This window comes from Tupaia chinensis, unplaced genomic scaffold (assembly GCF_000334495.1).
Source record: "Tupaia chinensis unplaced genomic scaffold, TupChi_1.0 Scaffold000115_1, whole genome shotgun sequence".
Lineage (NCBI taxonomy): Eukaryota > Metazoa > Chordata > Mammalia > Scandentia > Tupaiidae > Tupaia > Tupaia belangeri.
In genome coordinates, this window is record NW_006159579.1 from 2,081,576 (window position 1) to 2,104,475 (window position 22,900).

A 22,900-nucleotide genomic window follows, 5' to 3' on the forward strand; every position below is an offset into this window, starting at 1 on the left:
CTGCGGCTTTTGCTGCGGCTGCTGCTGCTGCTGTTGTTGTTGTTGTTGCTGCTGCTGCAGCTGGGGAAAATTAGCTGGGTTCATTTGTCTGTTTACAGGGACAGGCGGCATTGGGTGGTGTGGAGGAGCTAAAGATCCTGAGGGATGACTTTGCTGCTGTACATGGAGCCCAGAGAGGAGTGGATCCATTGCATCTGTTTAAAAGACAGTCAACAAAGTAATAATTAATCTACTGCACACCAGCCAGTGGTGTGATGGTAAAGGCTGTTAGATCCCATAGAGCCAAATGTGTGGTTCGAGTTCTAGGTCCAGCAGCTTAAGAAACATGCCACACATGTGCTTCTGTGCCCTAAATCCTGGGAGGACAATGAAAAAGAGATTATGGTGGGCATCCCCCTAGATTGTGCTTTCTCACTCCACCTCTACCCCCCCATCTCTCTCCAACAAGCACATGGGCCCTACAGCTAATTAAGAAAAGTAATAATAATAACCTACTGCAACCTAGATCCTACTGCAGTGTCTTTCATAATTGTGTAGAGTGAAATCTGCTTGTACCATTCAACAAAATGTTCGTTGAGTACCTTTTACAATATATACAAAGCAACATACCAAGATGACAAAAAGATGTATTCTGCCTTAAAATCAGCTTATAATAGAAAAGTGGACAGAAGAGCCCAATATAAAACATAGAGAGCTCTACCTTTCAAATAACATTCTGAGGAAGTATTTAAACAGTTATATAGAAAACCAAAACAGAACTGGCCCTATGGCCTGTTGGTTAAGAGAGTTGGATCCCACGTGGCCAACTACGTGGTTTGAATCCCAGGCCCATGGCTTAAAAAATGCTGGGTATGTGTGTGTGTATTGTCCCCAAATCCTGACAGGATGGAGAAATGAAAGAGAAGGAGCTGTAGCATGAAAATGTCACTGGGGGGTACTTACTATCTCCCTCTCTGTCTTTCTCTGGCAAGTACATGCACTCTTTTTATTTTTAATGAATTATTTAACTTTATTTATTTTTTAATTTGACCATAGAGGGATAGAGGAGAGAGAGAGAGCATGAGAAAAAGTGAGAAAGCAAGCCGCTAGGTCTGGAACTTGAACCGTAGTCAGCCATGTGTGTGTACCGCGCCCTTAACCACCATGCCACCTACTGGCTCCCAGTGCATGCACTCCTTTTTTTTTTGGTAAAGGTTTTTTTTCTACAGGGCGCGTTCGCTTGCCAGAAAGACAGGGAGAGACAGAGAGACAGAAAATGAGAAATCACCCTCCGGGGGGATGGCCACGCTGCAATCCCTTCTCCTCCATTCCCCTCTCGGGATCTTGGGCACGCACACACACGCGCCCAGCGTGAGTTTAAGCCACTGGGTCCGGGACTCGAATCGCAGTCAACTACATGGGAGTCCAGCGACATAGCCATTATGCTAACTGCTGGTCCCAGTGCATGCACTCTTAAGAGGAAAAAAAAAAAGTCAATTAGGTTTGGGAAACGATCGACATAACAACCTTGACCAGGTTTCTTCACCACAGGACTTTCAGTGCCTCCAATATAGTATTTTTTTTCTTTCCCTGACAGTGCATGTTCATGGGAGTGGGAGCACTCTTGACAGGGTGTGATCATGCCATGATCTCTTTGCCCAGCCTTCTAGCATCTCAGGATCCTGGGCACCAGTATGCACCAGGTATGTTCTCAGGCTGACCTGTGAATCTGAACTTGTGGTCTAGTGTGTGGTTTTCAGCCTTGTACAGTACTTATGTTACCACTGTACCATAGCAACTGGGCCTATATGTTAATTCTGAACTTTGAAGAGGGAAGGTAAACTATGATGCATATACCAAATTTACTTGACTATAGACTTCTCTGTCAGGGAATATCTTGTAGGACTAAATAGGCAAAAGTACATTTTAGCAATGTTGGGGGATAACTGATAGGAGAATAATGAGAAATTCTGAGAAGGAAACGATCACATTAGCTTGAAGAAATCAGGGCAGATTTTGCAAAAAGTAGCATTGGAATTGGACAGTTAGGAATTCAGCATCAAAGCTGAATTTTGTAATGATCTATACAGGAAACTCTAGCCTCTTCAATCCTGAAAGATTGGAAGTTTTTACCTGATTGAGAAGCAGGGCGAGGAGTCCTGGGTTGCAGCTCTGGATTGGGACCTGGTGCCATCATAGAAGATGACACGTTTCCACCCTGGGGTATCATAACAGTGGCAGGGGTGGACATCCTTATTAATCCTAGAAAACAAAACAAATCCCTAGAATAAAGTACTGGAATTAGCATATTTTTGTTTTTAATGAGTTATTTCAAGAATATGAAAGGTATGGAAAATTTTAACACCCATCACGTATCTTCTTTAAATCTAAAAAATATTTGCCCTGTGTTCTTCAGATATATTATATATGTGGGTACAGAAGAAGCTCTGCCCTCCTTCCTAATCCCATTCCATTTCTTCCCTCTTATTACAACTGGGGTTAACAGTTGCATATTTATTTACCTTTTCTGAATATGTACATAAAACTGCACAGAATTTTGTATACTTTTAATTGTTGTGTAAGTGGCACTATACAGGGTCAGCCCCCTTCCCTAGTAGGTAAGGGAGTCAGATCCCATATGGCTAACTACATGGTTCAAGTCTCAGTGCTAGGGCTTGAAAAACACATTGGGTGCATATGCATGTGTGCCCCAAATCCTGACAGGGTGGGGAAATGGAGAAAGGATTGTTGCATGACCAAGCCCCATCATAGAGTGTTCTCTCGCTCTCTCTCCCTCTCCCTCTCTGGTGAGCACATGTACTCTCTAGGAAAAAAAAAAAAAAGAAAAAAATGTATATACACACACACATATATTCGCTTATCAGAAAAATCATGATGTATTTTTTTCCATACAAAAATGTGTCATGACTTTTCCAACAACCCAATGCTACATAAAAATTATATATTTATATCTGTTTTATAATAGATATATACATATGTCATATATTTTTAAATTAGCGATAGGGTGTGTGTACTCCCCAAAAAGTGACAGAAAGAGAGAGAAAGAAGAGAAAGCGCTTCCAATTGGGATGGTCATGCCATAATCCCTTCTCTTTCATTCTCCTTCCAGGATTTTGGGTACATATGCACATGTGTCCAGTATGTTTTTCAAGCTTCCAGGTCTGAATTCAAACCATGAAACAGGCCATGTGGGATCCAGCTTTCTTAACTATGACACTGGTTACCTAAATAAATAAATAAATAAATAAATAAATAAATGACATCATACTATTCTTAATCTTCTCATTCCCTCTTTACTCAAATGTTATTTTTAAAAACATAATCTTTTAATTCCCTCTTTACTCAAATGTTATTTTTAAAATTATTTATTTAATTCAATTTATTATTATTATTTTTTAATTTGACCAGAGAGCAAGAGGAAAGAAAGTGAGAAAGCAAGCTGCCAGGTCCAGGACTCAAACTGCAGTCGGCCATGTGGGAGTCCAGCGATCTTTAACCATCATGACACCACCCTTAATGTTATTTTTTGAAATTCATCCTTCTAGACTGTTATAAGTGCTCCACTCTACAATACCATATATCCATTCTGTTGATGAATACTAAGGTTTTATTTTTTCTAACTTTTTAGACTTATAATTTTGTAGTATCATGTCATTTGTCATGACCTCTCGTGAACTAAGAGTGTGTGTTAGGTTCTGGGGTCAGGATATAGTGTGTGGAGGTTAAGGCACTGAATTCCCACATGACTGACTATGGTTTGAATCTTGGACCTGGTGGCTTGAAAATTGTCCTGGGCATGTGAGTGTGTGCCCAAAACCTCAAGAGAATGGAGAAGGGACTGCGGCATGGTCATCTCCTGCAGTGGGTGATATTTCACTTTCCCTTTCTCTCTGTCTCTTTCTGGTGAGAATACAAGTCCTACAGCAAATTAAAAACGTAAGTAAAATAATTCTTTTAAAAAAGTTTATCTTTTTTTTAGGTGTTTAACGAAATTTATCTATAAAAGCATCTGGGTCTGTGCATGATATAAATTGATTCATAGGAAAACAGATTTTAATTATTTTAATTATAAGGCCAGCAGGTAGTGTAGTGGTCAAGGTGCTGGACTCCCACATGGCTGAAAATCACAGCTTGAAAATCATGCCAAGTTTGTGTGTGCACGTGTCCAAAATCCCAGAAAATGGGGGAGAAAGGACTGAGGTGTGGCCATTGTCCCGGGGTGTGTGTGTGTGTGTGTGTGTGAAAAATCTCACTGTCTCTCTCTCTTTCTCCAGTGAGTGTACATGCCCTATGGGGAAAAAAAAGTATTTAAATTTCTTAAGTCTTTACAGATTTTTCAAATTTTCTATGTTTCACTAAGTTAGTTTGGTTATTATTTTGCTAAAGCTTTAAAATTTATTAGCATAAAGGTATTCATGCGATATCCTTTTTTCCTATTCTTTAAAAAGAAGCTGACGAGACGCGTGTGCGTGCGTGCCCAAGATCCCGAGAGGAGAATGGAGGAGAAGGGATTGCGGCGTGACCATCCCCCCTGGGGGGTGATTTCTCGCATTTCTCGCTTTCTGTCTCTCTCCATCTTTCTGGTGAGTGCACGTGCCCTATAGCAAACAAAACAAAACAACGGCCGCCGCCCCCTACAGTGAAAAACTCCAAAAAAAAAAAAAAAAAAAAAACTAAAAAGAAGCTGAGGGGCTGGCAGGTGGCATGGTGGTTAAAATGCTGGACTTCCACATGGCTGACCATGGTTTGAGTCCCAGACCTGGTGACTTGCTTTCTCACTTTCCTTCTTGTTCTCTGTCTGTCTGTCTCTCTGGTGAATGTATATGTACTATAGCAAACAAAATAATAATAAGCAAAATTAAATATTTTTTAATAAAAGAAGCTGAGATATAACTCATGTATGATAAAATTCACCCTTTAAAAGTATGTACTTTGGGCCAGCCAGTTGCATAGTAGTGAGGGTAGTATGAGTGGGCTATAAAAACATGCTAGGTGGATGCCCAAAAACCCAAGAGGAGAATGGAGAAGGGCTTGTTGCAGGGTCATTCCCCTGTACGGGTGCTCTCTTGCTTTCTCACTCATTCTCCCCAGCACTCACAGTGAGCACATGATTCTATCATACACACAAAAAAAAGCGTGCACTCTTTTCCTTCTTTGCATTGTTTATGCTTTCTCTTACTCTAGTAGTTTTACCAGTTCATCTCTTTAGTTTCAAAGAAACACCTTTGGTTTATGGGTGCTCTGTTTTATCATCTCTTTCCATTCATACTCTGTTCTTTATTATTTCCTTCCTAACTTACTACTTCTTTTTCTCAATTCTTTCCATTACAGAGCTTTTTGGTATAGGGCACATGTGCTTGCCAGAGAGACAGAAAGTGAGAAATCACCTCCCAGGGGGATGGCCACACTGCAATTCCTTCTCCTCCATTCTCCTCTTGGGCTTTTGGGCACACATGCACATGAACCTGGCTTGAGTTTTAAACCGCAGGGTCCAGGATTCAAACCGTGGTCAACTATGTGGGAGTCCAGCGATATAACCATTATACCATCGGCTGGTCCCGATGATTGCTTTTTGAAATCATTAGGTATTTAAGATGCATTTCTAAACTTCATAAACATGGAATATTTTGGTTAGGTTTTTATTATTGTTTTTTTGCTACTGACTTAACTGTGGCCAGAGAACAGGATTTGTGTGGTATCAATATTTGGTGGTTAGAGAAACTTGCTTTTGGAGTCATTCATGGTCAATTTTTGTTACTGCTTGACTTCTATATATGTCTATTATATAAAACTGTTTTGATTATGTTATTCAAGTGCTGTCATCACTAATTTTATAAGCTTTAACCATCAATTACTAACAGAGGTGTTAAAGTCTCCCTTAAAATTTGCTATCTCCACGTAATTCTAATATATTTTGAGGCAGGAATAATAAGTATATAAAAGCTTAATTTCCTGGGACCAGCAGTTGGCGTAATAGCTATGTTGCTGGACTCCCATGTAGATGAATGTGGTTTGAGTCCTGGACCTGGTGGCTTAAACTCACACTGGGCGTGTGTGCGTGTGTGCGTGTGTGCGTGTGTGCCAAGATCTCAAGAGGAAAATGGAGGAGAGGGGATTGTGGTGTGGCCATCCCCCCGGGGGATAATTCTTGCTTTCTATCTCTCTCTTTCTGTTAAGTGCACGTGTCCTATAGCAAGAAATAGCAAGAAAAACCTCTCCCCCCACGCCCCCCCCCCCGAAAAGCTTAATTTCCTGGTGAATGTTTTCCTTATACATTAGTAATGTTTTTATCTTAATGTCTGTTTTCTCTGATTAAAAATATAATTATAACTCGGGACCACCTGTTGGCGTAATGGCTATGTAGCTGGACTCCCATGTAGTCGACTGCAGTTCGAATCCCAGACACGGTGGCTTAAACTCACGCCGGGCGTGTGTGCGTGCGTGCCCAAGATCCCGAGAGGAGAATGGAGGAGAAGGGACTGCAGCGTGGCCATCCCCCCAGGGGATGATTTCTCGTTTTCTGTCTCTCTGTCTCTGTTTTTCTGGCAAGCGTGAGCATCCTATAGCAAAACACTCTCCAAAAAAAAAAAAAAAAAAAAAAAAAAAAAGAAGTCAGCTGTAGCACTGATAGACTTTCCTTTGTAAATAACTAGTCTTTTCTTTTAGGTTACTTACCAAAAAAAAGGAAATATTTCCTTAATTTTATTTATTCTTTTTCTTTTTAAATTTGACTAGAGAGAGAGAGAGAGTGAGAAACCAAGCCCCCAGGTCCAGGACTTGAACCATGATCAGCCATGTGAGAGTCCAGTGCTTTATTTACCATGCTACCCTGCTGGCCCCTCTTTAGGTTACTTTTATATTCTCTTTGTTTTTTATATTCTGTTGTTTTATAAGATTATGTCTACATGTGAATTTTTTATTTGTAGTGCTCAGGATTACTGGCCTTCTGAATTAGAGGGTTCCTGTCTTTCTTCAGTTCTGAAAAAATCCCAGCCATTCTCTGCCACCATTCTTCAATCTGTCTTCTAGAAATCTTTTCAAACATATGTTAAACCTTCTCACTGTAGCCTTTCTGTTTCTTGACTTCTTTCACATTTCCATCTGGATTTTTCTTTGCAGTATTCTAAGTCATTTCTTCAAATACACCCTTAAATTAAGCTAATTTTAATTTGATGTATAAGTTAATTACTCTGATGATTTTAAAATTTCTATTTTTCAGCCTCGAATACCTCTTTACTTTTTGTCAGTTTTCTTCATATGGTCTTCATAATTTTGAACACCCTGATATTCCTATTCACTAAAATTCTGGAGGGAGTCTAATCCTACATTTAATACATTTAGAATACAAGCTCCTTGGGCCAGCAAGTAGCATGGTGGTTAAGGTGCTGGACACTCCCACAGGGCCGACGACAGTTTGAGTACTGGACCTGGTGGCTTGCTTTCTCACTTTTTTCTTTCTGGGTGACTGTCTTTCTCTGGTCAAATGAAAATAAATGAATAAATAGGGGGCCAGCAGGTGGCATGGTGGTTAAGGGCGCTGGACTCCCACATGGCTGACTGTGGTTCAACTCCGAGACGTGGCAGCTTGCTTTCTCATTTCCTCTCTTTCTCGCTCTGTCCCTCACTGGTCAAATTAAAAATAAGTAAATAAAGTTAAATAATTCTTTAAAAAAATAAAATAAATAAATAAGTGAATAAATAAACAAAATTAAATAAATAATTCTTAAACACACACATACACACACACACACACACACACACACACAACACAAGTTCCTTTACAGTATGAAAGTATGGCTTTAACTTTAACTATGAAAGGTCTGCAGTGGCACAGGGTTGAGAATGTGCTCCTCCACAGCTTCAACAGTTATCACAGTCCAGAACACTTAATCGCTTATCTTGGCTATTCTTAGGCCACTTCACTAACATATTAAATGTACAACATGCAAGAAGGTAAAGAAGACAATTCCACAACCACCACCCCTCCATCCCTGAACCAGAGCGCATACCAAGACACAAGTTTTCCAATGTCAGAGAGTGACATTTTTCTAATTTACCATTCACTGGAAATTCTGGCTTCTTGGAGGATTCTTTTTATTTATTTTTTTTTTAAGAAAAAAGATTTAATGGTTTTTGTTTTAGATAATACTTAAATACTATCAGTCAAAACACATTGACTAGGTTTTTCTATACATTATATTTACACAACGACTGATTTTACCTTTCTAAGAACAGTTGCCCAGGAGGAAGAAAAAGCAACCTGTAATAGTTTCTGGGGCCCATACTGCCTCCTCAGGTCAGGTGACCCCTAACAGAGCAATGAACTAAAAAGTAGGTGTCTTTTTCCCTTCCCACTTCTTATTTTTAACTTGAAATGTTTCTGAATAGGAAGTGTGGTTTTTTTGGATATAAAAAGCTAGATGAGGGAACCAGCAGTTAGCGTAATGGCTATGTTGCTGGACTCCCACGTAGTCGACCGCGGTTCGTGTCCCGGACCCGGTGGCTTAAATCTCACGCCGGGCGCGTGTGCGTGTGTGCCCAAGATCCCGAGAGGAGAATGGAGGAGAAGGGATTGCGGCGTGACCATCCCCCCTGGGGGGTGATTTCTCGCTTTCTGTCTCTCTGTCTCTCTCTGTCTGTCTGGCGAGCGCACGCGCCCTATAGCAAAAACCTCTCCAAAAAAAAAAAAAAAGCTAGATGACCACCCTAATTCAGGATTGTGTTTCATCCCAGGAGACCTGGCAATAGACTGGGTTAAGAATTACCCCTTATCTACAGGAATGCTGTGATGAAGCCAAAGATCCACATAACTAGTGTAAACTCCTCTGTAAAATGAGGGGACTTCTTTAGGCCATCTGCTGTGTCCCATCCAGTCTGACAAACTGGTATCAAAGCTCAGATCTTCCACAGCATAAAGACTTGTCCTTTCTGCAATGGTGGATGCAGAAAGGAAGGTACATCATATTGTGGAACCAGCTTTCAGATGCCAAAAAAAAAAAGTCTATGTTGGGATTAAAGCAGGTTAATAAACTGTAATTTTTGTTTTTTAACCATACTTATGGGATACTGAATAGTTTTAATTTAGATGCTGTAAAACTGTAGCAACCTACAGTCTTAAATACACAAACTGAAGACTTTGCAGGGGGATATAAAATTTGATAATAAGTTCAGACAATAAAAATATGGAACGCTTCACGAATTTGCGTGTCATCCTTGCACAGAGGCGATGCTAATCTTCTCTGTATCGTTCCAATTTTAGTATATGTGCTGCTGAAGTGAGCGTGCTTCTCGGGGGATTCTGAATTCTAACTTTCATTTTTATGTGTTCCCAAGGCAAGGCTTCATCTTTTATCCCTTCCTGGCCATTAAAATTCAAATCCCCCTGAGCCAGCAGGTGGCATGGTGATTAAGGTGCTGGACTCTAATATGGTTGACCATTGTTCGAGTCATGGATCTGGTGGCTTGCTTTCTCACTTTACTTCTCTCTCTCCCTTGACCTTTGCCAAATCTCATTTCTATTTACTGCTGTTTAAGTTTTCATCTTTGGGGACCAGCAATTAGCGTAATGGCTATGTCGCTGGACTCCCATATAGTCAACTGAGGTTCAGGTCCCGGACCTGGTGGCTTAAAACTCACGCTGGGCGCGTGTGCGTGCGTGCCCAAGATTCCAAGAGGAGAATGGAGGAGAAGGGATTGTGGTGTGGCTATCCCCCCTGGGGGGTGATTTCTCGCTTTCTGTCTCTCTGTCTCTCTGGCGAGCACATGCGCCCTATAGCAAAAACCTCTTCAAAAAAAAAAAGTTTTCATCTTTGATTTCTTTTTTTTTGCCCTAGGCGTTACCTTGCTTTCTAACAAGCTCAGCTATGTATTAAATGTTATATTTTCTTTTTATTTACTTTTTTATATTTGCCAGAAGGTACGTGCATTTGCCAGAGAGAGGGGAGGAGGCAGAAACAGAGAGACTGGTTAATCCTCTCTCTTCCATTTCTTCATCCTGTGGGTATTCCAGGTATGCATGTATGTATACTCATCTGATATGTTTCTCAGACACTGAGGCTGGGATTACGACAGCAGTCAGCCAAATGGGATCCAGCACCTTTAACCACTAAGCTGTGGGGCTGGGTCTATAGAGTTGTTGGAAAAGTCTTGACACATTTTTGCATAGAAAAATATGTCATGACTTTTCCAACAACCTAATATACGTTATAGTCTATCCAGTATTTTTGGTTTATAGTTAAGATTGGACAGTCAGGTAAACGTTTTTCTGTTGAAACTAATTTATTTCTGAGGAATCTCACTTTGTCTTTCAAAGATGGTAGTTAAAAGACTGTTGAGAACGTTCTCATAAGATAACAAGTTTTCAGGCCAGCAGGTGGCATGGTGGTTAAAGTAGCTGGATCCCACATGGCCAACTGTGTGGTTCCAGTCCCAGACCTGGTGGCTTAAAAAACACACAGGGTACATGTGCATGTGTACCTAAAATCCCCAGAGGAGAGTGGAGAAGAAGGGATTGTTGCAAGGCTATCCCCCTGAAAGGTGATTTCTCACAATCCCTCTCTCTCTCTCTCTCTCTCTCTCTCTGGCGAGTGCATGTACCCTATAGCAAAACTAAAAAAGAGACTATATTTTTCTTGGTTTATATTGAGTGTCCTATTTCCAGAAAATTTCAAGCACATGCTGACTACATGCTCAGTAGTAATATGGTAACATGGATTCTAGTACTAAGTGCAAATTTGAACTAGACCCATGTTCTCACCTAGAGGCAATTTTGTCTCCCAGAAGACACCTGGCAATGTCTGGAAACATTTTCAGTTGGCACAACTGCAGGAAGGGATAGTGGTACTATTGGCATCTGGTAGGTAGAAACCAGGGATGCTACTAAACATTCCACAATGCACATGGCAGCCTCCACCATAGCAAAGAATTATTGGCCCAAAATACTAATAGTGTTGAGAGGGGAAGCCTGGTTAAATGACTACTATGGTATTTGCATAAACCCTAGGACTCAATAAGGCTATGGAAAAAAGTCGCAAAAAACTTTTGCTTATCTGCTCTTTTTGTTGTTAATACTGAGAAGAAAGTAGTGCTAAGAATCATAGACAAAACAAGCTATTCTAGATATACAGTCCCAAAGTCATTTATTATTGTTTTAGAGGAGATTTAGATTGCTTTCCTCAGAAAAATTCCTCTGGTTAGTTAACCAAATATTAAAGTGTGTTTGTATCTTTAAGTCCCAAAAGATAATAGCAAAAAGCAATTCTAAAATATGCTTGGCAGTAAAGAAAAACACTTGGGAGTTAAAATGTTATTTCAACTACAGATCATTACTAATTATTTCCAAAACTTTGAACTGCATATATTATCACAGTGTCCTTCATTAAGTGCCAATCAAACCTGATTTTAACCTAAAGCTCTAAGATTCCTTAGTTGATAACAAACTACAGCATTATAATTTATAGTCACATCCTAGAGATAATTAGCAAATATGCTTCTATTTTCCAGCTACTAGCTAAGAGAGCTTACAGTTAGTATGTTGGTAAAGATTTAATGAGTCTTAACTTTTTTTTTTTAAGAGAGATTTTTGCTATAGAGTCTGTGTGCTCACCAGAGAGACAGGGAAAGACAGAAAGCAAGAAATCACCCCTCAAGGGGGGATGGCCATAGCACAATCCCTTCTCCATTCTCCTCGCAGGAACTTGGGCATGCATGCACGTGTGCCTTGTGTGAGTTTTAAGCTGCTGGGTCTGGGACACAAACTGTGGTGAACTATGTAGGAGTCCAGCAACATAACCATTACACCATCTGCTGGTCCTGAGTCTTAACATTTTAAGCTTGGAAGGAATCTGTAGCATTGTTTCCAGGACATAATTAAAGATGCTCATAGGCAACTAGGCCAGTAAATATTACGTCCTTTGGCCAGGGACTAGAACCGGGATTTTCTGATGCACATCCCCGGTCTGTTTATTCTTTTAGTTTGCTCTAGGAAATGTATGCTCACTGGTGAGAGAGAGAAAAAGAAGGAAAGTAAGAAATTACACGCCCCACCCCACCCCCCACCCCCGGGGCGGATGGCAATGGAGCATTCCGTTCTCCTCCATTCTCCTCTTGGGATTGTGGACAAGTGCACATGTGCGCCTGCTGTGTTTTTTAAGCCACTGGGTCAGGAACTTGAACTGAGCAGTTGGCCATGGAAGATTCAATCACCGTAACCTCCATACTACCTGATGGCCTCTCTAGTCATTCTTTCACTAATTATATATAATTTGATTAGGTTCTTCCCACTCTGCTTCAGGTCCTGGTTCTTCTAATAGTGGCAACAGTGTCACCTATAACCTTAATACCAAATACTCACCTATGTACTAGGTACCAGAAGCTGGGTATTTACATCTACTATGTGTATTCTGCAACAGCCTAACAATAAAGGTGAGATATGAAGGGATAGCACACATCAAACATTTTCTGAGTTCCTGTCACATGTATATTCAAAAAGTTCATAGAAAAATGGAATTGAGGGACCAGCAGTTGGCATAATGGCTATGTCGCTGGACTCCCATGTAGTCAAGCGCAGTTTAAGTCCTGAACCTGGTGGCTTAAACTCATGCCGGGCGCGTGTGCATGCGTGCCCAAGATCCCAAGAGAAGAATTAAGGAGAAGGGATTACGGTTTGGCCATCCCCCTGGGTGGTGATTTTTTGCTTTCTGTCTCTATCTTTCTGGCAAACGCATGTGCCGTATAGCAAAAACACCTCTCCAAAAAAAAAAAAAAAAAAAAAAAAAAAAAGAAAAATGGAATTGAAGTAGAAGTTTATTTTGGCACAAAAAACTTTGATATCCACTCAATTTTTTCATAATAAGCTTTTTCCATGAACTTTTGTATACAACAGGAACTCAGAAAACATTTTGCTGCATGGCTCAGAGTTCATCTACTTTTGAGCATGAGATTAGATGACTGTAGCCATTATTATCCCATTTTATAGGTAAAGAAATTGTTGCTTGAGAAGGTACCATAACTAACTTGAAGTAACCAGTAAATGTCAATGCCAGGATAAAAACCTAGTTCCATTTCTACTGCCAAGTCTTCCACTAGTTCGGTTCCAGTTTATAAATTGAGCTCCTCTATCCTGTAACATTTCCTCCAGAGCTACTGTGACAGGGAGGGAGGGGAAGATTAGGTACAGTCAGGCTCTTACTCTGCTTCAACCACAGAAGATGTGTTCTTCTTTCTTTCTTTCTTTATTTTTTGTGGAGGTTTTTGCTATAGGGCGTGTGTGCTTGCCAGAAAGACAGAGACAGAGAGATAGAAAGCGAGAAATCACCCCCCAGGGGGGAATGGCCACGCCGCAGTCCCTTCTCCTCCATTCTTCTCTCAGGATCCTGGGCACGCGTGCACACACGTCCGGCGTGAGTTCAAGCCACTGGGTCCAGTATTCAAACCGCGGTCAGCTACATGGGAGTTCAGTGACATAGCCATTATGCTAACTGCTGGTCCCAGAAGATGTGTTTTTCTATTTTATTTGAATAAATGGTCCTGCAGCTGAAACAGTTTGAAAGTATGCAGTGAAAAGAGCACTGAACTGGGAGTTAGGAGACTGTGGTATTTGCATACTGCTACTTGGCCCTGGGCAAAACTGCTTTTCTGTGGGTACCATGGCTTCCTCAGCTTTATATCAGAGCCAACTCAATTTTAATATTCTTTTTTTTTTTTTTGAGAGATTTTCACCATAGGGCGTGTGCACTCGCCAGACAGACAGAGAGAGACATAGAGACAGAAAGCGAGAAATCACCCCCTGGGGGGATGGTCACGCCGCAATCCCTTCTCCTCCATTCTCCTCTCGGGATCTTGGGCATGCACGCACACGCGCCTGGTGTGAGTTTTAAGCCACCGGGTCTGGGACGTGAACCGCGGTCGACTATGTGAGAGTCCAGCGACATAGCCATTACGCTAACTGCTGGTTCCCAATTTTAACATTCTTTAATTCACAGAAGATTGAGTTCAATTTCTGAAGAAGAAATCTGAAGATTATAAGAAAAGAAAGCAATTTACAACTGTCACATTTGAAATACATAAAAACACATATTCATATACTGGGTTGTTAGAAAACTCATGATATATTTTTTCTATGCAAAAATGCATCATGACTTTCCTGACACACACACTCTCCACATAAGCACATGAGAACTCTCAGTTCACAGATTCTCAGCCTCAGATAAAGTGAAAATTGTAATGCTACATTCCCTACTCTACTATAAACACAGCTACATTCTCCACTATACTATAAACATCCTAAGAGTAGAAAACGTTTTATTCATTTCTGTTTTCAACACTCAGCATATAGGTTCAATCATAAAACAGGAACTTAGTAAATGTTTGCTGCATGGCTTAGTGTTCATCAACCTTTAAACAGGAGAGCAAAAGACTGCAAAGCCTCTATGCTTCATGCTTAGTGACCCTAGCCTCCTGAAAGTGACTCACATCTATCTTCCTAATTCAGTAAACAAAGATGTGAGCATGCCATGAGCCCCTGTTTATCTTGCAGAACTCATATGATTATACATCAGCCAAATAAAGCCAAAAGAGGAAATTAGTAAAATACCATGCAATTGAGTGGGAGGTCTCACCTGGACCACCTGCCATGGGAAATCCTGCCTCCATTCTAACGGAATTTCCAGCTCCCATAGGTCCATTCATTCTCACATCTTGGCTTCGGTTCTGAGCCAAAGCCAGGTTGATAGCACCTTCCCCTGAAAATGAGAGTCAAGTTATAAAAAAGAAAATCATCAGAATAAGATAAAATTTTTGCATAATGAGAAGTACACAGAGCTTTAGTTTTTGGTGTTTTCAAAGAATTATGATGTTTACCATCAGAAAAGGACTGGGTTGGAGGCCAGCAGGTGGCATGGTGGTTAAGGTGATGGACTCCCACATGGCTGACTGTGGTTTGAATCCTGGACCTGGTGGCTTGCTTTCTCACTTTCCCTTTCTCTCTCTCTCTAGTCAAATTAATAGTAATAATAACAACAACAAATGGAAATAAATATTAAAAGAAACACACTGGTCTGACATTATGTTGTTCTTTCTTTAACCCATCTGAGGTGTACTTAGGTGAAGCACAGGGAATCATAACCAATTCTCACAACAGGGGATAAGGGTATTCATTAATAATAGGTACCAATTGAGAACCTGGAACTCAATATCCATTTCAACTATGAGTTGTGTATGTATGTGTATGTGGGTTTGTGTGTGAAGGAAGAAAACATTTTCAGAAACTCTCAAAATTCTAGATATCTTTTTGGGAATTTATAACCAGAACATAAAGATATAAATAAGTTCAATGTTAAAGAATATATGATGGTGTGGAAAATGCTAATTTCCTTTTTTAAAAAAAGATTTATTTATTTCCATTTGTTATTGTTAGGTTTTTTTGTTTGTTTGTTTGTTTGTTTGTTTACGAGAGAGAAAGGGAAAGTGAGAAAGCAAGCCACCAGGTCCGGGACTTGAACCATGTTTGGCCATGTGGGAATCCAGTGCCCTTATCCACCACACCACCTGCTGGCCTGGCTAATTTCCTTTTAATAACTGTAATGTAAACAGATTTCCAGCAGAGAAATTCATATAATGAAGAGAAGACAGGTCACTACTAATCTTTCTCTAAGACACCTGATAAAAAGATCAACATTTGTATAGTGTTTTCATAACTTACAAAAGTCAACCATTTGAGCTTTATAATAGCCTCATAACTAATGTCATTAGAACTGTTTCAGGGCCAGCTGGTGGTACAGGGTTTAAGTGGCTGGATTCCATGTGGCCGACTGCATGTTTCGAGTCCTGAACCTAGTAGCTTCAAAATCATGCTGGCTGCATGTGTGTGCATGCCCAAAATCCCAAAAGGAGGGAGAAATGGAGAAGTATTTGTAGCATGACCATGCCTTTTTTGGGGGGGGGTGGGGGGAGAGTGCTCTCTCTCTTTCTCTCTGGCAAGTACATGTATCCTCTGGCCAAAAATATTTTAAGAAAAGAACTGTTCCACTTAAGTAGATTTTAAACTTAAAGGCAACTTAAATCTTACTTAGTACAAGATAAATAGGTTTCTAAGATAAGTTTCAGAATGCTTCTTGTATTCAACCCCAAATTTTGGCACTTGTTACTATGAAAGACAGCACCACCATGTGGCCAGCCTGAGAAGTTGAAAAGCTGCACTCACCCAAGTCCTTCAGTAGAGTCCTAGTTTATAGTACCAGGTGATAAAGAAACAAATGAAGGCATGACAACTCCTTCTGCCCTGTCACCAGTCTAGGTCATCTTTATATGTGTATTTTAGTGAGGGATGTTGGGTGGTTATAGGGAACAAATATCCTGCTAATAAGGTACAGTTTCTATGGGTTACAAATGCTCTAACTTGCCTACAGGAATGAAGAATAAAACAGAAAGAGTATACAGGTCTTGAGGAGTTTCACCAACTGGAAAGAATTATTAATATACCAAACTTACTAAGACATTCTAAGCAGAAAGAACATTGTTCTTAAACAAGGATCAGATCATGTTACTCCTCTGCTTAAAACTGCTCCATTGATTCCCACTGTTTCTGAAATAGAAGCTAATTCCTTAAAGCATATACAAGGCCTCAAATGATCTATCTACCACAGTGCTAGTCCAAAGAAATATGAGACACACATGTGATTTAAATTGTATAGTAGCCACAGTAAAAAAGTAATAAGAAACAGGTGAAATCAATTATATTTTATGTAACCCAATACATCTAGTGTATTATTATTTCAACATATAATTATTATAAAAATAATGGAGATATTTTACATCCTTTTGGGGGGATACTATGTTTTGAAAACCCAACATGTATTTTATACTTCCTGTATATGTCAGTTTGGACCAGCCAGATTTTCAGTATGTAATAGCCACATATGACTTCTGGTACCATACGGGGCAGCCCAGTCCAGTCCTGGCCTACCTCTCTAATCTCCCCTCCTGCTATTTTTCTCCTAACAAAGATTCAGTCCCAGTATTATGTTTTAGTTTCTTAGGCATACAAAACTGCTTTTTACTTCAAGGCTTTTTGCACATGTAGTTCTCTCGGCCTAAAACAGTTCTCTGCACACTTCACATATTAATGTTCACATAATCTTAAGTGTCACATGCCCATAAAGGCCTCCTCCAACCATCTTATCCATGGTTAGATCATCCTTATCAGAACATCTTGTTATTTCTTCAGAGCATCTCATGTGATCACTTCATTCACTGTTTTCTTATCTGCCTCCCCCATCATAAATCTGTCCTAGTTCTTTTATATCTGATGTTCCAGCATAATTATTAATAGTGTCCCCTTTCCTTTTCAACACTGTCCTCACTTAGATAATAAATTATATGGTCACCCTAACACTTAAATACAGAATAGTGCCTGGTACATGGCAGGTGATCACTACTTATTTAGTAAACCACAGTCATCTTATCATAACCTTACAAACGATTGCAAGCATTTTTCCTTTTTTTCTAGTTACCAGAGTGCACTCACCACAGAGAAAGAGAGAGCAACAGAAAGTTCCTGTTAGAGGGGCAGGGACTTTCTCCTCAATTCATCCTGCAGAGATCCCTGGGTGCACATACACATGAGGCATGACCCACAAGCAGCTGGGGCTGGGACTCAAAGTGAATCTGGCCATGTGGGATCAGGCTCCTATACCTGTAGGCCATGAGGCTGGCCTATTGGCATTTTTCTGTGTGACAAATGCATTCCTGGAAACCTCATAATCTATAAAATCTCATACTGACAATAAAAGGTTTTATAGGAAAATCAGGGTTGGGGCAAACTCAAAACCTATGAGACTTTAGGAACCAGCAGTTAGCATAATAGCTATGTCACTGGACTCCCACGTAGTTGACCACGGTTCACGTCCCGGACCCAGTGGCTTAAAACTCACGCCGGGCGTGTGTGCGTGCATGCCCAAGATCCCGAGAGGAGAATGGAGGAGAAGGGATTGCAGCGTGACCATCCCCCTGGGGGGTGATTTCTTGCTTTCTGTCTCTATGTCTCGCTCGTGGCGAGTGCACGCGTCCTATAGCGAAAAAAAACCTCTTCAAAAAAAAAAAAAACCTACGAGACTTTGTAACCAAAGGTCTAATAAAAACAATAATCAGTAGAGATAAAAATACCTAAAAACAAGTATTGAGATAATGCAGATGCAGTGGAGCCCTGAGCCAGTGGGGCTGCCATTAAAATGGTAGGGCTGGTCTGGTCTGTGGTATAGTGGTTAAGTGCTGTGCACTGGGGCCAGATCTCACATGGCTGACCACGGTTCAAATCCCAGTCCTGGAAGTGTGAAAAACATGTTTTGTGCATGTACGGCAAGATCCTAATGGGATGGAGAAATGAAAGAAGACAATGTAACGTGATCATGTCCCATTGTGGGGTTCTCTCATTCCCTCCCAACTTCTCTGGCAATCTGGCAATTAAAAAACAGTAATAGGGAACCAGCAGTTGGCGTAATGGCTATGTCGCTGGACTCCCACGTAGTCGACTGTGGTTTGTATCCCGGACCCGGTGGCTTAAAACTCACGCCGGGCGCGTGTGCGTGCGTGCCCAAGATCCCGAGAGGAGAATGGAGGAGAAGGGATTGCGGCGTGACCATCCCCCCTGGGGGGTGATTTCTCGCTTTCTGTCTCTATGTCTCTCTCTGTCTGGCGAGCGCACGCGCCCTACAGTGAAAATCTCCCCCCCCCCAAAAAAAAACCAATAATAATGAAAATTAAAAAGGCAAAGCTGGATGCCTGTCTGGGAAAATACCTAAATGTAAGATCTCATTCTTCATTTTCTTAAAATGGAACTAAAAGGACTCCCACTTAGGTAGCAGCTGAGCTAAAAGGCTTTTTTGTTTGTTTATGATTCTACTCTCACTATCCCAGCTCCCCTTGCCTAGGAAAATTGCATATGAATAAACACAATTTCCACATTATACAGATATAATTCCCCTACTTGCTAACTGGTATCAAAGAAACACATGTAGGGGATACTACTGGTTCCCAAACTTGCCAATGAAAAAATCTGCAAACTGTCCAGTGGGCCCAGTCTAGCCTATTGCTGCTTACTTAAATAAGCTGTTATTGGAACATAGCCACATTCGTTTACATATTGCCAGTGTCTGTTTGTGCCCTATAACAGCAGAGCTGAGTATTTGTGAAAGAGATCTATGGCCTACGAAGCCAAAAATATTTATTCCTGGTGTTATATCAAAAAAGTCTTCAGACTCCTACTTTAGATCACGAATTTACAGAGTCACAAAATACTCTCAAGGTGTCTCCTTAGGGCCAGCAGGGGTGTGGTGGTTAAGGCACTGGACTCCCACATGCCCGACTGTGGTTCAAGTCCTGGACTCAGAAGCTTGAAAATCATGATGCACACATGTGCATGCATGCTCAAAATCCCAGGAGAATGGAGAAAGAACTGTGGCATGGCCATCTCCCCGGAGGTGATTTTTAATTTTCTCTCTCACCGTCTCTCCAGTGAGTGCACCGTCTCTCACCCTATGGGAAAAAAAAAAAAAAAAAAAGATGTATCCTCAATTCCCTGGCCAAAACTCAAAAACAGTAGGGTATACAGGGAGTATTTTTCAATAGAGAATGAGCTGTTGAGGGAACAACACACCCTTCAATGCCTGTAGCAAACACCACAATAATGGCAATACTTGCTCTTATAACTTAAAAGTTGTCACGTCATTACCAATTTCACAAAAGTAACAGCTGCTGCTACCACTTTCACCTGCCTGAATTCCCAGGCGTGTAAAAAGAGAGAAAAGGAGATCACCTCGGAGACATATCTAGCCTTAAAGTTAAAGAACTCTTTCTTTGTTTTACAGGGGGGGTTGGGCTAGCTAGAGAGAAAGGGAGAAAGCATTCTCCAAGGGGGTACGGTCATCCTGCAATCCCTTCTCCATTCTCCATCCTGTCAGGATTTGGGATATGCACAAATGCACACACCTCCCACATGTTTCTGAAGCTGCTGGGGATGAGATTCAAACTGCAGTCGGCCATGTGGAATCCAGCTCCCTTAATCACTAGACCATGGGACCAGCCCAAGAACTCTTTTTGTATTGTGATAATCACTGTCACATGTGAATCTCACAATTTCTCCAAATATATGTTATCTATTTTGCTTCCTTCCTGTGCTTATGTTTTAATTTCTGGCCATAATATCGAAGAGTAGCCAGCATGTAACCTTTTTTTTTTTCTTCTTCAGATTTTTGCTACAGGGCATGTGTACTTACTGGAGAGATAGAGACAGAGAGACAGAAGGTGAGAAATCATCCCCCAGAAGGAATGGCCCTGCTGCCATCCCTTCTTCTCCATTTCCCTCTAGGGATTTGGGGCATGTACGCATACACGTCCGACAGGTTTCAAAACATGGTCAACCACATGGGAGTCCAGCACCTTAACCACTATGCCACCTGCTGGCTCCACATTTAACCTTTTAAGAACTTGCAGGAAGTTAGATATGTTCAAGAGAAGAAACTGGTGCTTCCTTCTCCATTGAAAAACACTACCAACTAAGATTTCAAAATCCTTTTAACTCAGGGGGGTCTTAAGTTGCTTATGTGTTCCATAAAGTATAAATAGCCTATAATTGTTATTTTATCCAATAGTTGTTTAACTTCAACTCTTCCCACTAGTTCATCCTATAGATTTATTTTATTTTATTTTTTGCCATAGGGCACGTGGGTTCACCAGAAAGAGAAAGACAGTGAGAGGGAAAGTGAGAAATCACTCCCCAGGGTGGATAGCCTTGCCACAATCCCTTCTTATCCACTTTCCTTTTGAGATTTTGGGCATGATTTTCAAGCTAACAGGTCTCGGACTTGAATCCTGGTTGGTCATGTGGGAGTCCAGCACCTTAATCACCACATTACCTGCTGACCACCATCCTACAGATTTCTATTAATTAATTTTACTTTTCTGGATCCTTTCAGTTAAATCCAACATTTCTCACAATAAACTAGTTATTGTTTAAGCCACTATTCTCTTTATCAAATGATGCAGTTACCTCATTTCTCAATCCATATGTAACCTTCTAAAGAATATTTATTGGTTCTATCCCTTTTAGGGCACAGCAATCTACAATCCAAGATTGCACAAAATGTGTCTTACTTTTACAATACAAAATGGTGACCTTCTTGGCTGCTTGGGTTTTTATGGAGCATTTAGGTTCTTGGCAAACACAGGGTCAGGACAGCTTGGCCCAAAAGTAGTCGAGAAGACTGGAATTACTGGCTGCCACCTTCTATGCATCAATACAGGAGGGGAAGAGTGGGTTCTAGTTTGCTGGGCCCCTAAAGACAGAATCTCCTGTGTGCTCCCCAACATCTGGTACTTATATCTATCATGGGTTAGTCTCCCTTATTAAGGTCATGAGGCTTCTAAGTTCATAGACAAGGACCATACGTTATTTATCATTATACTTGGAGTGCTAAAGTGAAGTATCGCTATTGCATGCTTCCCTTGCTTTTATTCAACATAGGTTTGAAAGACTCTAAAATGTACCAGGAAAGCCAGAAATACAATAGGGAGCAAAACCAGACATGGTCCCTGCCCTACTGGAGCTTATAGTTTATGGAGGAATAAAACAAAAATCAAATAACTAATGAAAGTGTGAGATAAATTATCTGAAGGGAAGAAAAAAACTTTCATAAGAGCATGTAATAGAGAACCATTAACCAGAGAGTTCAGATAATACATCCTCAAGATTTAAGCTAATACTGGGGCTGGCAGTTGGTGTGGTGGTTAAGGGTGCTGGGTTCCTACATGGCTGACTACAGTTTGAGTCTTGGACCTAGTGGCTTGCTTTCTTGCTCTCTCTCTCTCTCCCTCTCTGGTCAAATTTAAATAAATACATAAAGTTAAATACATAAAGTTAGATAAAATAATTCTTTTTTTAAAAAAGATGTAAGCTAATACTTAAAGACTGACTAAGCTTTAACTAGTAGAAAGGACAACAGTAGGAGAAAGCATGGAAGTCACAGTAAGAAGCCTAGTTTTTATTATCTAAACCAAAGCAAGAGATAGCATGATTTTAAGCTGTATGTGTGTGTATGCATGCATATGTGTTGAGAATATTTTCATTTTGGGCACCAGCAGATGGCATAATGGTTACATCTTTGGACTCCCACGTAGTTGACCGTGGTTCAAGTCCTGAACCTGGAGGCTTAAAACTCACACTGGAAGCATGTGTGAGCGTCCAAGATTCTAATAGAAGAATGAGGAGAAGGGACTGTTGCCTGGCCATCCCCCCTTGGGGGGCATGATTTCTCGCTTTTGGTCTCCATGTGTCTGTCTGCCTGTTGAGCATATGTGTCCCATAGCAAAAATCTCTCTAAAAAAAAAAAAAAAAAGAATATTTTCATTTTGAAAAGAACCACTCTAGTGAAAATATTTGAAAAATGAACATAGCTACAAAAGAACTGTTCAGGGTCTCCTATTCTATTAGATGATTAAATGAAATACTAAATTTTATTTGGTGGAAGAAACCAATTTAAACTAGATACCTTTTTTTTTTTGAGAGAGAGAGATTTCTACTATAGAGCATGTACACTTGGAGAGACTGAGAAAGACAGAGAGACAGAAAGTGAGAAATCACCCCCTAAGGGGGTATGTCCTTACCTCACTCCCCTCTCCATTCTCCTCTCGGGATCTTGGGTACACACACACACATGCCCAGCCTGAGTTTTAAGCTGCCTGGTCCAGGACTCAAACTGCAGTCAACTATGTGAGAGTCCAGTTATATGACCATTATGCCATCTGCTGGTCCCCTAAATTAGATTTTTTTTTAAAAGATAAATCAATTCCTGATCAGGATGCTAGTATAAAATCAATGTTAAGAGACTAATAACCAAAATTAACCCAA

At 40.6% G+C, this 22,900-nt stretch overlaps 1 protein-coding gene and 1 non-coding gene across 3 annotated transcripts in view; both read right to left on the minus strand.

Annotated features, from left to right (window-relative positions):
- NCOA6 (nuclear receptor coactivator 6) overlaps positions 1–22,900 on the minus strand; it is a 77,644-nt gene that overhangs the window by 50,257 nt on the left and 4,487 nt on the right. For both annotated transcript variants that reach the window (XM_006144036.3, XM_006144035.3), the window contains exons 3-5: positions 14,619–14,741; positions 2,113–2,241; positions 1–194 (exon numbers count right to left, since the gene is read on the minus strand). In XM_006144036.3, the coding sequence (XP_006144098.1) occupies positions 1–194; positions 2,113–2,241; positions 14,619–14,741 (446 nt within the window). The remainder of the gene's footprint in view (positions 195–2,112; positions 2,242–14,618; positions 14,742–22,900) is intronic.
- On the minus strand, positions 9,177–9,283 carry LOC114007019 (U6 spliceosomal RNA). The gene has a single exon (XR_003548681.1). It is a non-coding gene; the product is annotated as a U6 spliceosomal RNA (small nuclear RNA).